General features: G+C 32.4%; 1 protein-coding gene across 1 annotated transcript; it reads right to left on the reverse strand.

The window, feature by feature from the left end:
* Positions 1 to 1,381: 1,381 nt before the first annotated feature.
* LOC130640878 (histamine H2 receptor-like) lies at positions 1,382 to 4,507 on the reverse strand. Its single transcript, XM_057447462.1, has 2 exons — positions 4,471 to 4,507; positions 1,382 to 2,964 (listed from the first exon to the last, which is right to left on the reverse strand). Exon 2 carries the CDS (start codon positions 2,937 to 2,939, stop codon positions 1,443 to 1,445), a length of 1,497 nt encoding a protein of 498 aa, XP_057303445.1. The 5' UTR covers positions 2,940 to 2,964; positions 4,471 to 4,507; the 3' UTR covers positions 1,382 to 1,442.
* Positions 4,508 to 18,388: the final 13,881 nt, after the last annotated feature.

The following is an 18,388-nucleotide window of genomic DNA, read 5'->3' on the forward strand; positions in this document are numbered from 1 at the left end:
TAAGCGCTATCCTTCTAATGAGCACCCTGTACTTTCAATAACACACTGTTCTTCCAGTTAACACCCAGTGATTTTAATAAGCGTCCTGTCCAATACCCTTCCATTCCATACCACACCCTGTCCTTCCAATTGGTACCCTGTTCTTTCAACAAGTACACGTCCTTAAAATAGACAACCTGTCCTTCCAGTTATCACTCTCTCCTTCCCATTAGCACCCTGTTCTCCTAATAAGCACCCATTTCGTCTTCTCCTGATAACACCCTGTCCTTTCAATACCCACCTTTTTTCAATAAGCATCTTGTTAATGTCCTTGTAAAAAGGACCCTTATAATCACCTTGTCCTTTTTAGTAAGTGGTTTTTGTAGCAAAAAACGGGATAAGAACAGATCTAATTTTGCAATAATTTTGGCCTAAATCAGTATTTAGGTGTTATAAATCTGAATTTTTGTAAATCTACTGATTGCGTGTAAAATATTGTTCTCTAAAACACGAGTTGAAATACACGAGTTAGTGTAATCACTTTTTGCAAGTTGGTGCAATAATTCTTCACTTTACAATAAAAAACATAAAGAGCAGATGCAAGGTAATCATATTAAGTGTTAGTTGATTTAGGTGCAAGTGGGTGAAGTGTGATTTTGAAAATCAAAAAGAAAACGTGAGTCTTCGTTTGGTGTTGCGTTCTTTAGTTATACACTTTCGTGTGTACTAATTTGTGGATTTATAATTTTTTGTGCATTTTAACAATATTCATTCTTTTTTGCTTTATTTTGAAGAAGATGCCAAGAGCCAGTCCTATAAGTTCCTAATGTACTGTTATCAAAGAGGGCCCTGCGACGGGATTCCTAGTGCTATTAAAACTGCGTCTATACGTAGAGAATTTCGTTAGTTTTTATGTTAACACAAAGAATCACTGACGAAAGTGTTTTCTACCAATTTGTAATTTTTTTTTATAAATTTTAAATTGAAAACTGTGTTTTAAAAAACAACTCATAACTCGTGGCCTAGGAAGGTAAAACTCGTCATTAATACTCAAAACGTGTAACAATTCCATTTTTTATTAATACAAGTTGATTTTCACTGCACGATTTATTTCGGTGTTACGGAAACACCAAATTGCGATCTACAAATTTAAAACAACTTTTTTTCCAGCTATCGAAAAACTTGCCAATGCGCATGCGTAGAACACAAAACTTGTTTCAAAACACGACCACCGGAGGAGATGTGATGAATAGAATTAGGCTTCAAGAAACTAGACATGAAAAACGTGATCAAGAGTTTGTTATGCGATCTATTTTTTAAATAAAACATGAATCTCTTATTTAGAGGTCTCCTTCAACTTTTCCGTTCCACAAACTTTTTTCATGAAATCATAACTAATTAGTAAACAGATTCGCTCATTTTTTTTTTCTAAAAATATTACATCTTGACAAATATTTAACACATTAATTTTTATTACTTATTATTGACTTTATTAAAGGGTTATTTTCTTCTGAATTATGACTCGATGCTGTAAACTCACTGTCAGTTAAGCTGGTCTTCTTTAAAAAGCAGTTATTTGGGACATCGAGGTGCAAGGCGCCATCGTTCCCATCAAGAACAATGCTTTCCTGTGTTGTATTCAACACCACATCAGGGTATTCTGTGACAGGACTTAATATTTCTATGTGAGATCTGGGACTGTTAAATGAACAAGTACGTCTGCTTAACGAAGACATATCTAAATAGCTTTTGCGGTGATTTTTTGATTTTAGTTGATGTTCTAAATACAATATTCCAAGCATTCGTTTAATCCCATGTTTAAAATCTCGATGGAGTATACCATATATGAAGGGATTTAAAATACTGTTAATCACGGGAAGCATTTCACCAAATATTGTATAGATAACCAAACTGGTACTTTCCGTTACCTTTAATAGGTGCCCAAGTGTCACTAGAATAACGGGTAACCAACAAACTATGAATGTACCGTAAACAACAAGGACAACTTTCGTTGCGCGAAGTTCAAGTTTACGATTTGTAAAAAACTTTGCCTGTTGTGATCGGTTGTTGTTTCTGTCACTACCATGCGTGACGCGGCGACTGTCCATGGTTTTAGCATGCGACAAAGCGATGCGAAGTATTTTAGCATACACGACGAGCATGATCATACTCGGCAAAAAGAAGACCACAGAGTACTGCGTTATGTAGTACATTTTTCTATGCTTTGGAAAACATTTATTTTCGTTGATAATTATATTGTCGAAATTGCCTGTTTCTGAGTTGTAGTTTATCATAATGCCCCAAATAGCTGAAGATATCCATATTAAAACGATCATAATTTTGGAGCGAGCTGGTGTAAGAATTTCTTTGTAATCATATGGTCTGGTTATAGCTAAATATCGATCAATCGTGATCGCAAATAGGTTGGTAATGGAGGCCACAAAAAATGTGACGTCAGTTGTGAAGTACATCTTACAAACTTCGAGCGGAGCACAGAAATCGTGATTGTTGAGGGCGAAGTGGATTTTCACAGGGATAATGAAAATTACAGCCAGCAAGTCACTCAAAGCAAGCGATGTGACGAAGTAGTTGGTTACGCTTCTTCGCAACACAGCTGATTGACAAAATGTGACACACACTAGAATGTTACCTACAAGGCCAATAATTAACGCAACGATCCAAAACACAATGTAGGCGTTGTACCAGTCCTTGGTTTTACCGCCACATGATGGCGTTGCCGTGTAACAATCATCAACAGTGGTGTTTTTTTGAAATTCTTCCATGTAAAATTTTAAGACTAGTGACAAGTAGTCTTCGCCATCAATGTCAGTGCTAAGGTGTTGACGACAATTTTGCGTCGCATTGTAAAAATGATGAACATGAATTAAGTCTCGGCTATTTCGCAGAGCTTTTTCAACACAACACTCAAATGTCTTGTTATAAACAACTTGGAACGGCATTTTGCTTATCCACTTTGTTGATTATCTAAATTTATAATAAATAAATATGAAAATAAAAATGAAATAAATATGAAAAGCTGGTATAAATAAAAGCGTTACTAAACTGTACAACAGAAAAAATAATTTTCTTCGCCAGAGTGAAGAGACATAAAATTTATATAAATAATGTTCAGGTCTTCAGTTATCTTAGTAAGTGAAACTAGGTACCTAGATAGTCAAATGTTTATGATTTGGTGTTATAAAAGATTTCACTTAAAGTATGCTTTTCAGTAAAAGGAGGAGCACATCCTGCCTCATCAAAGATTTTAATGCTCATGTATAACAAATCACAAGTGCGCCTGCTTCATAAGAAAATAAAGAATGAACTTTTTTAATCGAAATTGTTCAATATTATTCTGAACTAAAAAATAGGCTCAAATCAGCTGTTTATATTCAACATAGTAGATTTATACTTTGCTCAATTTTGCACAAATAAATGTTTGTAAATAGTGTCCAATTATTCTTCAAGGCTGAACAAGATTAATATTTTATAATAAAAATTTAGTCGAAAAACATGTTATGTGGTACGTTACACCTGCATCGAGTTTTTAACAACCACTTTCTTTGTATGTTGCAATATGCACTAAGATCGAACTTCCTTACTTCCCTTGTTTAGCTACTATAAGAATGCGTTATAATGATAAGACTGAATGAGCATCTAGCTATCTCACAATATAACAGAATAGCTTTCAATCACAATGAACATGTGCTAACCATGTTCTGTCTGAACGAATACACTGTGACCGTCGAAAAGGTGCCATTTCAATAATTGTCATCTTTTCGCTTCATTTTGTTTAATATTTCATTAAACATAGATATATACATTTAGTATATATAAAAAATAGACAAGTTTTGTGACGTATTAGCATAACAAATGTTTTTGCATAAAAATATATTTAGCTATTTTTTTCGTCAGCTCCGAAACAATAACAACAAAACATAAACAGTAATTGTAGCTGTCAGCGTAGTCTTGTTATATTTTGTAAGGTTGATGTTACGTTTGGTTACAGGTGGAAAGCATTCTGTTTGTGAATGATGTTTTAGCAATAAAAAACTCAGAAAACAAAACAAAACAAATAACAGAAAAAATGATGATAAGAAATAATAATAAATAAAAATAATAATTAAAAAAATGATTACATCAAAAATAACATCTTTTATACTAATTAAAATAACCTTTTTTTGTGTTAACTATTTTATAAAAAGACATGACTGAGTTTGCCAAAATTATGAAGGGAGTAGCAAAATCTCCTCCTCCCAGACATCACTTGGAAAGTTGTTCCAATTCAGCTGCAAAAAATGCAATCAGGGAACTAAAAAAATGCGAGAAAGTTTTTTAAATACATGAAAAATCTCTCACTTAATGAAGTTTAACCGGAGTATTCGAGTAAATAAATTCTTAAATTTTAATAATATAAAATCCAAAAATCTATATTTGTTCAAAAAAAAAAATGTTTTTTGTTATTTCTCTTCTAAAAGATTAGGCACCTACCTCTCAGAAATTGTCACGATTTTCCTTTACAAAAAAATCTTTTTTTTTTGTTAATTTATTCACATTTTCATAATATTTTATTCACTTAAAAAACTCACAATGCAAAAAATCAATTTTTAATCAATATGTGTTTGAATTGACACGTTGTTTACCATTCATCCAACTTTTGGCTACACATCTGATCAAATTATTTTTAGACAAATTTATTCTATATGTAAATACCAAACCTGAATAGATTTTGCTCGGATAGGTCAATTGTGTCAAAAATCAAAGAGGACGTATTAATTAAGCTTACATGTTGAAACTCACTACCTTGGTAACTGCTCAAAATAAACCAATCTTACCATAAATAACTTCTCATATATTCGCGGTTCATCGCTTCAATAGTATATAGCAGTTACCTCAACATGATATCGGTGGTGATCAACTCTCTTTTTGAAGTGAAAGGCGGTGCTGAAAATATTCTAAAATTAGAAAACAATTTAAATGCGGGTATTGTTAAGTCAGTAGAAGTTTAAAACATAAAAAGAACGAATTAACGAAAAAGAAAAAGTAAAAAAATCGGTATATTAATGTTTAAAATCATTCATTTTTTGAAAAATTCCTTCGGATGAATATTTTATAGGTAACATTTTTTTTAAAGACGATATAACGTGTCACGTGTTTCGTATCAGCCTCGTTCCCAGGTTCCCCCAGGAAATAAAAACCCTTAAACAGAATGTTGTAAGCCACAGTGAAACGTAAGCGTGATTTTCTGTTTACTGCACAAATATAGTCTTTTCAGAATTACTATTTAGGCGAATTTATTTCGCCAATCCCGCCGAATTGTCTTTCCAACAACAAAGTTTGATCCGTTAAGAAGTTATTTAACTTACAAAATTTACCTCCTTCCATTCTCTTCGTCTTTTTATGAAGTTTAAGTTTTTTGGATTTCTCCCAACTAAATGTTTACGCAGCCAAATCCGCAAAAATAGGTTCATCGTGCTGTTTATGCGGAAAAATTAAGGGGATTAGGAAAATCTTAAGATTCGTTTTGAAAGCAACTCGGACAAGCAGCTCTTGGTGCAAGGTGGACATCAGGTGATATTATGTTAAGATTTGCTCGCGTGTTCAAAGAAATCACTCAGCCTCTCTTTTACTTTACTACTTTCACGTATTCTTTTGCATTATTAATTATCTAATTTAATTAAATTAGTTCGCGCGAAAATTGACGAAAATGTCAATTCCTAATTGTTAAAAATAATGAGCAGCATTTGTGATACGAACGACCTCATTTCATTAAATAGGACCGGAATAATTGTTCGCAAGAAACCTTAAAATGGATTGTTCGCGAACAAAAGAATCTTCGAGAAATCTCGAAAGAAATGATTCACGAAAACTAAAGCCTGGTTCCCACTGGTGACATTCGATGTTTCTTAATTTTTTTATGTTTTCAGTACTAAAATTTTCTTATTGGGTTTCTAATTTTTTATTCGATTCGATTTCGAATTATTACAAATTGAGACTCGATCGTTCGAAATGACAATTATCTCGTTAAAATAACAGCAAAATGATTTTCTAAAAAATTTGTAATAACATAGCTAAGTATAAAGTTTTGTGAAGCTAAAAAAGTTCCGTGCTGAAAGTTTCGTATTTATTTTGATGCTTCAGCATTAACTTTCTTATAAACGGGTTTCTTGTTAAAAAACACGTTCCCACTCAACATAAACATAAAATGCAGCAAGAGATAAGAAGGGCTTTTTCAGACGTTGTTATTTCTCAAAAAACATATAGTAATCATGAAAAAAACACATTAATCAGGACAATATTCAAAAAATAGGTCAAATATTCATAGAAAAGTTAAATTTAGTGCAACAAAACCGAAAACACCATCCAACCCTATTTCTACGGGACTCTTTGGGGTTCTAGATTGTTTTTTGTTGTTCGACGTGACGGGGTGGAGTAGGTGGGGTGATTCGCCCCAACAGTCTGTTATTTCTAAAGTTGTTGTCCAATGAGCATAAAACTTATTACGTGTGTTGCCCAGACCTTAAGTTACAACTTTTTTAAAAAAATTGCTGATGTCAGCATTTTTGCTGAGGACGTCATCATTTTTGCGAGAATATTAGTTTAAATTTGAGATTTATAAAATATAACGTATCAATATATACTAAGAAGTCCCCTAAAGCTTACAAAACAATTCTGAGAAAATTCACTGAACTTGAAAAATCGGTTGTCATGGCAACACTCTCTCAGAAAAGAACTTACCTTATCCGAAAGTTAACTAAACTTGGCCTGTTAATGGAAGCAATTCCTTCGTGTTTTTACTCGTCACCAAATTATTTTTCTAAAATAGGGTTAGAAAATAATTTTCAATATATAAAAGATGTACACTTTCTAATTCATTGACGGCGAGTGTGAAGCTGCAACCAGATGACGATTCCAAAGCAGATGTTGACAGCAGATGTTGACATTTGGATTGAATGATTGGAGAAGAAAAGCTGATTAGTCGTTAGGATTGTATCTTAAGGACGATACTTACTCACTTCACCAATTTTAACATTCTCGTTCTCAGTGTTCTTTAAGATAAACTTTGAAACAGTGGTACAAAAATTCTTTTTTTTCATAAATGAGTAATATATATATATATTGCTACGCTAAACGCAGGCAAAACTATAAATCACCTACTTAAATTTTTTCCTGAAGATAAGAAAAAAGAGACAACAAAAACAAAAAAGAACAAAATAGAATTTCCTCCTTGATATTTCATTATTGTTAAGAATTTCTTGTCGCATTGAATGTTGGTTCAATGTACGACAGAAGGACGAACAAAATGTCGCCGACCAGCAGTTTCTTTTTGTTATTAATAATTTATGTTTTGGGGCTCATCATCTTTCTTGTTAATTTCTTAGTAGCTAGATGTTGAGCACGTATCGCAAAATATCGATATAAAAAAAATATGCGATTCCGCAGTAGCTTTCTAAAGTATATTACACACATTTTCAAGACTCACTTATTCATACACCCAAACGCCACAAAAAACCCAAGAAAAGGACCCATTCCCTTAACATTTTAAACCAAATTCTTTCTAAAAATCTTTGTAACATTTTCACAGCGTATTCACAGCTTACGTAACATTTGACAGTTTGCACGCCTACCTGGTGAGAAATCCCTTTACTCATATGTGCCTGATAAGAAAGAACCAAAGTATAAACGAAAGGATATGGAAGTTGAAGTATGGTTTAAATTTGAAGGGCTCGAATGGGAGGGAAAATGTAAAGGTGTTCGTTCAAATAAAAATTGCACCAAGCACCTGTCGAAAGCTTTTAATTATGCGTTGATGTCACACAAAGAAAAATATAACTTTGTCAAAAAGAATGTCTTATAAGGCCACTTAAAAAAAGAAAGTTATCTTAAAAACGAAGACCATATATTGCTTTTTTAAGCAGAGATTGACATTTGAGGAGCATGAATGTTAAGCTTGATATTGTCTTTTTCATAGGAATACCGAATTATCACCTCCGCCACCTCCGCCACCTACCCAAGTGCTTTACACAGAAAAGCTGTTATAATCCAAAATCCCTAGTTCCCGCGGTTCTTTCCGCGGTTTATAATGACTCACTATCCTTTTACGCCATTTTATACGTCAGATACGTCCCCGCGTATTGAACATGGTCTTAATCTAGACGATGGTCAGAATGTGACGACGAAATTCTGGATACCAATTTTCGCGTACCTTAGACGGAAGTCGTTGCAGTGACATCGATTTGTCAATGTAACGACAACTTTTTGTATATTCTGATGAAGATCTCCAATAAGGAGGTCGAAATATTACTAAAAGAAAAACAAAAATCCTGAACGACCATGTCTATGTGTTTTAATTATTAACATACGTTTATATGAAAATGCCATTTAAAGAAAACATTATCTATTCCAACTATATTTACAAATGACGTCATAATTGACTCGGCCATTTTGAAATCATTATATAACATCTTTGTAAGACCAGAGTAAGACATTACACGCGCTTCTATAACACTTCCTGCGGTCAGTTAATAATACCCATAGTGTGCAACACTTGATCTATAAAAGTTTGAAAAAAAGCGCGTTTTGGCAATTTGACAGTACACGATGCGCGGGAAACAACATTTTTGTGTTGTTAGCATAATCAACCTAAATACACCAACACTTTAGGCCGCAACGCCGATTTCATTATTCTCTACACGAGCTTTATAGGTTCACACCATAAGTTACTTTAGTAGATTTGTCCAGTTAAAGAAGAAGATATTGATAAATTATATCATTACAAACCAATTTTAATACTCCCTGCTTCTCGAAGATTTTAAAGAGAATTATGTACAACATGGTTTATTCTTTCTTGAAAAATAACAATATTTTGTATAATAATCAATTTGGATTTCAAGCAGGCCATTCAACTGATCAGCTGTTTTCAGCTTTGATGAGATGAGAATGAATTTACAATTGGGGTCTTCATTGATCTTAGCGATACAGTCAACCATTTATTTTTTTTTATATATAAATATTATACTTTTCTTATAAAAAACCTATGAATATGAGTCCTGTAGTAATAAAAATGTATGTATAAGAAATAAATAAATAAAATATTATGAACAATAAAAACGTTACAGAAAAAAAAAATAGGTAAAATATAAAATAACTTTTCTTTTAAAATCGCTATAATACTTTATTATCAGTAAATCATAAGGTAAAAAATTGTACAAGACAGCACCTAAAATATAAAAAGGTAATTTAGTTGACTCGAACTATTACATCACCACCTTTAAAATTATTCTAGCGTATAATTTCTTATTAATAACGGTTCATAATGAATTTCTAGAAAATATAATTTATACGTGATCATGATGTGCGGAAGCCACCGAAAATTTGCACAATTTTTTTAATAATTGGGCTTGTCATCATATAGATTATTAACATTCGGAATACTTCAAAGGTCAATTTTAGGACCAATGTTTTTTTTATATCAATGATATATTAATATTACATCTTTATTTGCTAATGATACAAATTTATTCTTTACTCACAAATATAAACTTCCTTTTTGAAACTACCAACACAGAATTGAGTAAATTAGCTGATTGGTTTAAAACGAAAAAATCTCAACACTTTAAAAACTAGTAAAAAAATGACATCCATCTTAGGTTACCTGAATTACTTCATGATCGTCTAAACATAAAAAAAATAATATTTGATAAAATTTCTTGGAGTTATCCTGGAGAAAAAATTAACTTGGAGAGAACATATAGAATTAGTTGAAAACAATGTAAAACTTTTAATTATAATTTTGAAATAGCTGTATGTAATTCTTTAGCAAAAGAAAAAAAATAAAGTAGATATATCGCTGCAAAAAAAATGAAAGATATTAGGGAAACATACATACCTTCTATTTTTTTTGACAGCGATATGTTTTGGTGCACAATCGAATTTAACTTTAAGGTGCTATGTAAAACGTTAATTGATATCATTTTGACAACAAATTCAATAAAAATATCAAAATCAAAAAGTCGTAGCTGATGGATCTGCCACTTTTTTGCAATAGTAGGATCTACACTTGTAAATTTCCATCCCATCTTATATATTAATTCCCTTGCGTGAGTAAAACTGTGAGTCCACGACACGAAAATCACGGGTCACTTTCTTATGACGTGGCCGTACGCTAAAATTTAACTAAAAAAATTAGGGATGTACTGCATAGAAATCGCACATAAGGTGTAAATATATAACCCGCTGCTAATAACGATATAAATATATATACCCTTATGCCAAAAAACTCTATGTTAGCATATATATATAGGTATCGCTACATATGAAACGGTATTAGATATTCACAAAGCATACGGACTGTTAAATGAAGTTCCTAGCATAAAACGGAAATTGTGTTTACGAAAAAGATGGCTGTTCTTTTTTAGTATTCTCTACTCTTTCATTCAAAATAAATCTTTAAAAAAACATTTGAAGAAGAGCATGGTTTTATAAATTAATCATAGCAAGGTTCTGTAAGGTTTTTTCATGTTTTATTTTCAGTTTTGATTATATTATTGTTGCCAGGAATGTTTTATAGCTAGCATCATAAAAAGCCAACCACCACCAACAACTAGCTAGCTAGCTAGGAATATATATATATATATGTAGCCATGTTCTTTATACCTAGCTAAGTCTCCAGTTTATAATTAAGTGACTAGCTATTAGCTGCTGTAGCTAGCTAATGCTAGCTTTAAACTAAAGATTCCTAGTATATATATTCCCACAAAACACATCAAACGTTATTAACCCTGAAAATTTTAAACATTTTCCTGGGTTTTTTTTGGTTTGCGAAGTTCTTTTCCTCCAAATATTCTGAAAATAAAGTTCAGAAATTACTTATTTTTAAAATGTAAATTTAATTTGTTTCAAATTGTGGGCAAAAACCTTAATCAGCATGCTAAAAGAACTGACTTTTCTTAATTTAGAATTACTAAACACAAGCATTTTCTTACAATTAGTGTAAACTTTTGTGCGTATGGCTTATATTTAATACACCAAAAGAGCTACTTTGTTGATTTCAATTTTATACTCTTTGTAAGCTATTTTTTTCTTCTTTTTGACATTTCTGTTTTACCACTCAATTTTTTAATTTACAGGCTGTGTCTGTGAAACTTTAAGGGGAACATTTGGTGGAAGACAATGGCATGACATATACTGATAGAACTGATTTTTGTTGTGTTAGATGTTATATCTGAACCTTTTTGACATTTTATGTTAATTTTGCGAGGAAGGACCATATATATATACACAGAAGAAGAATTCAATTTTACACCTTGCAAGCTTTGTTTTTCTATATTTTGTATAAATTCTTACTGGGGAGGACTCCGTGCAATATATCGAAATGACTGATCCTTCTCGATTTAAATTTGATGTGTTCTAAATCGTATATAGTTTTGGAAATTTTGTGTAAGATTTAATGGGTAAGGGCTAGATGCAATATGTCAAAAAAACTTTTTTTGTTGAATCAGAAGCACTCCCTACAACCATTCTTTTTTTTACAGTTTGTGAAGCTTTTGTGAGGAAAGAGTGTATGCAATATTATCGAAATAACTGATTTTTGTTGCAAACTGTTTTTCTTTGGCATTTTGGATTAAAATATTGTTTTAGAGGGCATATGCAGTAGATATATGTACTGAAATAGTTAAATTTTGCAAACTTTGATTTTGTCGTTACCTCTCATTTTTTACATTTTGATTAAACTTTTGTGGGAGACCGTCGGTATGCGAAGGACCAAAATAAGAGATTTTAGTATTATTTAGAATTTGTATTTTGTGTTGCAAAATTGGTGCAAAAATTGACATAAAATGAACTTATATACAGATTGATTGCTGTTGTTTAACATGACTCATTATGACTTATATATATATTTTATGAAAATTTGTGACAGAATACTATGTGAGATTTGAAATTTTGTTTACTTTATTGATGGTAAAACAGCATGCAAATTGCTAAAAGGACTTTATTAATTTTAGGTTTAAACACCGTTATTTTGTTGGCATTTTGTCTAAAGTTTGGTGAGGAGGGACTGTATGCAATATATCAAATAATGTTTTATTGCATTATAATTTGTCCTTGCAAATCCTTTTTTTTACACCTTAGATAAAAAATTCTGTCAGAGGCACAATTTATTGTTTATTTTTCACATTGTGTGTCAACCTTTGGCAGGGTTTGCAATAAACTAACTGATTTTAACATATACAATGAGAGAGATTTGTGTTTGACATTGATCAGCTTTTTTGTATATATGTGGCGTTTTAAGTGATTTAAATTTTATGGGTGAGATGTATGTTGAAATGCTTTTGGAAACTTCTTTCCGAATAATTTTCGCATTTGTCAGATGGTCAGAGCAAGTAATTTTAGCAGATTTAGATTTTAAATGTCACATAAATGCTGCAGTTGTTGAAAACCTTTAATTTTTTTGGTCATTTATATAATAATGCAGATGTAAGATGCGCACTGCTGTATTGTTTGTTTTTTGATGGACATATATCTGCTACATAAATTAAATGGAATACAGTGGATTCTTCCACGGGAAACAGCTAGTCTATCACTAATTTAACATGGTTGCCATTTAATGGATCCTTTTATCTAATTAACGTCAATCCACAACATTTATCATTGAAATTCAATCATGTTGAAATTTCGGAGACGATCAAAGTGTTGAAGGAAATTAATTCATCAAAAGCTTCCGATATTGACGATCTCCCAGCTGTACTTATAAAGGATGCAGCAGATACACAATTGTTTGGTTGAATTGGATTGTGACTACTTTTTCGAATATCGGTAGCTTAGTTAGTAAAGCGTCGCACTCGTTCATGAGATTGTGGGTTCCATACTTACTTAATGTCATCGTTTACTTGGGCAGGAATTTCAGAAAGATTTTTGTAGCACAATTAGGAGCTTTAAACACTCCAAAATTGCTTCTCTTGGAAACAATTGACAGGGAATATCTCAGGGAAATTTGTAAGGCTAATCACATAAAACATAAATTACTACTTTTGTTCCAGCTTGGTAAGTCTGAGTTATCGAATTCGAGATTCGAAAGTTAGACATTGTAAATTTTTAAATTTGTCAGAAGGAACGTCAACCATTAGTTTCTTCAAAATGTGTCAAAAATTGTAGCTAATCACACTCTTCAAAATATAATTCAAGTTTAAGGAATTAATTCAAAAATGTTGAGACGCAATCTAATTTTGTCAAAAGTCAATAATTGAATAGGAACACAAGGTTAATTCAGCTTGTATTCTCAACCTTTTAGATGGGTTTTTTTCACGTCGACCGTTTTACACAGAGTCTTTGAAATTATTTTTTGTAATGTTTTTTTTTTTCAAATGAGTTTGTAAATAGTAACGTTACATAGAAACTATGTATAATTAACTGTTGTAAATTGTAAGACTGAGTCTGATAGACAGATATCAGTTGCCATTGTTCTCACTTTCTTCTTGTTTTTAGCCAATCCCAGCCTATAAAATTGTTCTGACAATGAAAAGTGTACGGTAGAAGGGTACCAGATTGTCATCATTGAAACACTCTTTGTGCTTTTTTGTTCTAGAAGCAGGAATTCTAAAATGTCAATGAAATGTATAAATGTCTCATGCTGTATCTGTGCTACAATTATACGGCAAAAGTGTTGTTTCTAAATACCTGCGCAATAACAAATATGCATTATATATATGCAGTAGACGCTTGGCCATGTTTACTGTTGAAACCATATCCAATTTGCGTAATGTAGTAAGTTTAGACGCCCTCTATGATTTATGTTTGAAGGAAATTCAGAAGTTTTAGTTCGTGGAAGAACCTGTCTTGAAGGGAAAGCGAAAAGAACCAAGATACTCGATACTGGATTTCTTTGATGGAAACGAAAGCAGATCCGAAGCACATCACTCCCAAACCCATCCTGATCATTATCAAAAGCAATTTTACAAAGCCATTGTTATTTTGATATCTTCTCTACGTGACCGCTTTGACCGACTTCGGCTGAAATGAAGATTGCTTGTGAGAATTATGGAAGTGATGTTATATGAGTGATGTTCATGTAGAGCTTGCAACATTGAGAGTTGTAATGAAGGATAAGCAGATAGAACATTTCCATGATTTGTTGAAAGAAATAAGGCTGTTGGAAAACACAGAGAAGAATTTTCTGGTTAACATTTGTAAAATCTGCAGAATTTTAGGCGGCTAATTCAGCATCTAACGCCACAGCCTAGTAAACCTTTTCTTTGGCGAAGAGAGTAAAGACCTGGATGAAATCAACATTGCTTCCAACTAGTTTCAGCTCCATTTCGATTCTCAATTTTCAAAAAGATAGGACTGACAAACTAGACCTGATCAAAATTGCCAACGCATTTGTTAAATCGCACGACAACAGAAAGCAATTATTCGGAAAATTTACAAAAGAGGACTGGTAGTTGTCATATACTATAGCCTTTCTCTGCATTATCTTTATTTTGCTTCGAATTTACTATTGCTTATTTTGAAAATATATAATCTCCAGCATTTTGTGAAGGCTTTCGAGCGCAATATTTCGGAATTTTAAGTATGTTTAGGGGGCCGGAAGTTAAGAAACTTTCTTAACCCGTCGGCCCTACCCGTGGCCTCCTTTGACACTGAATAGTTTAGCCCCTGCACTTTCAAGATTGCTCCGCCGAGCCTAAATTGTCACAAGTGAACGAGGATGGTTTGTACCCTAAGTCGAGTTTCAAAGACCAGCTATGAAGTTATGTGTAATATAAAATGCCCAGCATAATAGGGTTCAGTACCAAAAATAATATGAAAGAAATAGCAAGGCTGACCTGATGTCTAGCATTAAGTGTGTGTTGAAATAAATAGGAACCTGACACAGACATCACATTTCATTTGTGGTGTTGTTACATTTGAGTCATTGATATTTCAATTATTTCTTCACTTGTATTTGTTAAAAATTAAAAAAAAAATAAAGTCCATATCTGGTAAGTAGCTTTTGCTAATTTTTGAAACATTGGGAAAAGATTGGTCCATAAAAATTTTTCCGATCTGGCATGCGTACTATGCAGAATGGAAATTTTTTCCTTTTGTTAAAGAGTTTGTATATGAAAATGTTGTCTTTTATTTTAATATGTAATTTTAATATATAATCTAAAAAAGTAGCTTTGGTTCCATGATGTTCAGGTGAAGTTCTACAGGGTAAATGGTGCGATGACATGTTCGGAAATCTTTCCTATTATTTATTGTACACAGATATTTTCAACAATTTGTGCAGGGGGCACGGTCAATACCCATGGAGATACCAATATCTTGTTTAAGAAAGAGCTTCTTTGAACGCTAGAATGTCCACCCCAAATAAATGAAATGGCTAATTTCGAGAATAAAGATAGTAAAATTCTGTAATTCAACAAATAATTTCCAACGTAAATTAAAAAAGGATATAAAAACAATTAATACTACTACTTCAACATTAGCTTTTGCTGACAAAACCAATAATCTGTATAAACTCGACAAAGATCATTACAATAAATTATTAAACAATTCTGTTACATCAAGTTACAAGAAAGTCACCAATAAGATAGACGAGAGAATAAAACAAGATGGCAAAAAGATTGTGAAAGGAAAGTATATTGCCAACAGAATACTCAAAAACAGTAACAACTCCTGCTTCATCACACTTCAAGACCAAAAAGCTAACTTCCAAAACGATCCAAAAGGTAGACTTATTAATCCAGCAAAAAATAAACTAGCTCGCATAAGAAAAGTAATCCTAGATAAAATAAATAGTCAATTACGCGAACTTTTGAAAGTAAGACAATGGAGAAACACCCGAGAAGTTATTGATTGGTTTGAAGGTATAACCGAAGAAGACAAATACCGCTTTGTAGTTTTTGACAATAACAAAAACATTATTATCAGACGCAAATCATTTTGCTACCCAACACTTAGAGATAAAAGAAGGCGATATAAAAACATGCGCAAAAATCACTTCTATTCGACACTAGCAAACAAACGTGGATGAAGAAGGGAGGAGAATTGTTCAAAGTGACGATGGGTGCTTATGATGGTACCGAAGTTTGCGAAGTTGGATTGTTCATGTTAAACAAGATAAACGCAATTTACCATAACAATGTCGGATTATACCGTGATGATGGTCTCGCCGCATTTAAAGACACCAGCAAACCCGCGATGGAACGCATCAAAAATAAAATACAAGCATTATTCCAAGAATGCGGTTTAAAAATCGTTATTGAATGCCATAAGAAAATTGTGAATTTCTTAGACATCACGCTAAATCCCGACAATGGAACCTTTAAACCATACAGCAAACCTGACAACATCATTCAATACATCCATACTCAATCCAACCACCCACCCAATGTCATCAAACAAATCCCAATTACTATTGAGCAGCGTTTATCCGAACATTCTTCAAATGAACAAATATTTAACGAAGTCGCCCCAATTTATGAAAAGGCGTTAAATGAATCCGGGCACGATGTTAAACTGCAATACCAAGAACGAAAGAAAGCTGCTTCGAATCTCGCAGAAAATGAGAAAAAAAAAGAAATATAATTGGTTTAATCCTCCTTATAACGTAAACGTATCTACGAAAATCGGAAAGTTGTTCTTGCTTCTTATAGACAAACCTTTCCCGAAACAAAACAAGCTCCATAAAATATTTAACCGCAACAACGTAAAAGTTTCTTACAGCTGCACAAAAAACATGAAAGCCTATATAAATATCCACAACAACAAAATCATCAACAACAACGATACAGTAATGGATAATTGTAATTGTATTATAAAGGAACAATGCCCAGTTGAAAATAAATGTTTAACAAAAAACATTATTTATAAAGCAACAATAAATTCAAACATCCCCAACTATGAGCGCAAGGTTTACATTGGTTTAGCAGCAACAACGTTTAAACAAAGATACGCCAACCACAAAAAATCCTTTAACACAGCTAAATAAAAAAAGACACGGAACTTTCAAATAAAAGATAGAAATTACACACCATTAATCACATGGAAAATAATCGGACAATGTAATGAACTTGTCCCTAACTCCGGAGCGATTAAATGCAATTTGTGTTTAGCCATGTACGATGAAAACAACTTATTAAACACGCGATCAGAATTAATATCCAAATGCAGGCACATCAATAAGTACAAACTCTTCCAAAATGATACTAAAAACTAGAAGGAACGACGTCACTTTTTTTATAGATACCATTATATTGTCCTTTGATAACTTTATATTACTTTTACGGTTTAAATGTCAATTTATTCAACATAGGATTGCGAAAGCATGAAACTATAGTGTTGAATGTAAAAATTGTCTTTTTCTTTCCCGTGTGTATCAACAGCTTTTCTGATATGAACGGGTAAAATTCGGCTAAATCAAACTTAATAAATCGACATTTCTGCTTATTTTCAATATTAATAAACCAAACAAAAGCTGTTGAACAAAGCAATTCAAATTGCACAAACAGTAACAGATATTACACCAGAAACAGTTAACATTATCAAACTAGCCAGAAAGTCGTTACTATTCGAACACAACAAATCCACATGGGTCAAAAAAGGTGCTTACCCATCATTTGACGTCACAATGGGTAGTTTTGATGGCGCAGAAACATGTGAACTTGTAGGACTTTATATTTTAAATAAACTGTCCTCAATTATTAACATCAATAACGTTGGTCTTTATCGAGATGACGGCCTCGCAGTAATGGAAAATGCCAACGGGCCAAGAATGGACAAAACACGGAAAGACATTATCAAACTATTTAAGAAAGAAGATCTATCAATAACAATCGATACTAACCTATCTGCAACTGACTTCCTGGATGTTTCACCCGATTTAAATTCCGGAAAATACTTTCCATACCATAAACCAAACAGCAAGCCGTTGTATGTTAACGCGCAGTCCAATCACCCACCGACCATCCTCAAGCAACTCCCTGTTATGATCAACCAACGATTAATCCAACTATCATGTGATAAAGAAGAGTTCGATAAAGCCAAACAGTTCTATCAAACATCACTTGACGTAAGTGGCTATAAAAATATTCTGAAATATGACCAGCGTGATTAAACAAGACCAAACAGAAATCGATTGAGAAATGTTATATATCTACCAATAAAATATCTACCAATAAAAAAGGTTTCACCCTATTTGTGCTGTTTAACTTTTCCCCCATAATTCTTTATGTGTTTATTGTTACACCTTAAGGCCCTCTTACAATTTTCCTGATTTTTTATTTTTATTTCATTTTTCTAAATTTTATTTTTAAGAAAATATGTCAAAGCGATGCCATGACAGATATTTTTGTCATGGTATCGTCAAATGTTACAAAAAATATCTTTTAAAACAATTCTTTAAATTGTTTTTATAAACTTTAGG

This window comes from Hydractinia symbiolongicarpus, chromosome 4, assembly GCF_029227915.1.
Source record: "Hydractinia symbiolongicarpus strain clone_291-10 chromosome 4, HSymV2.1, whole genome shotgun sequence".
Classification (NCBI taxonomy): Eukaryota; Metazoa; Cnidaria; class Hydrozoa; order Anthoathecata; family Hydractiniidae; genus Hydractinia; species Hydractinia symbiolongicarpus.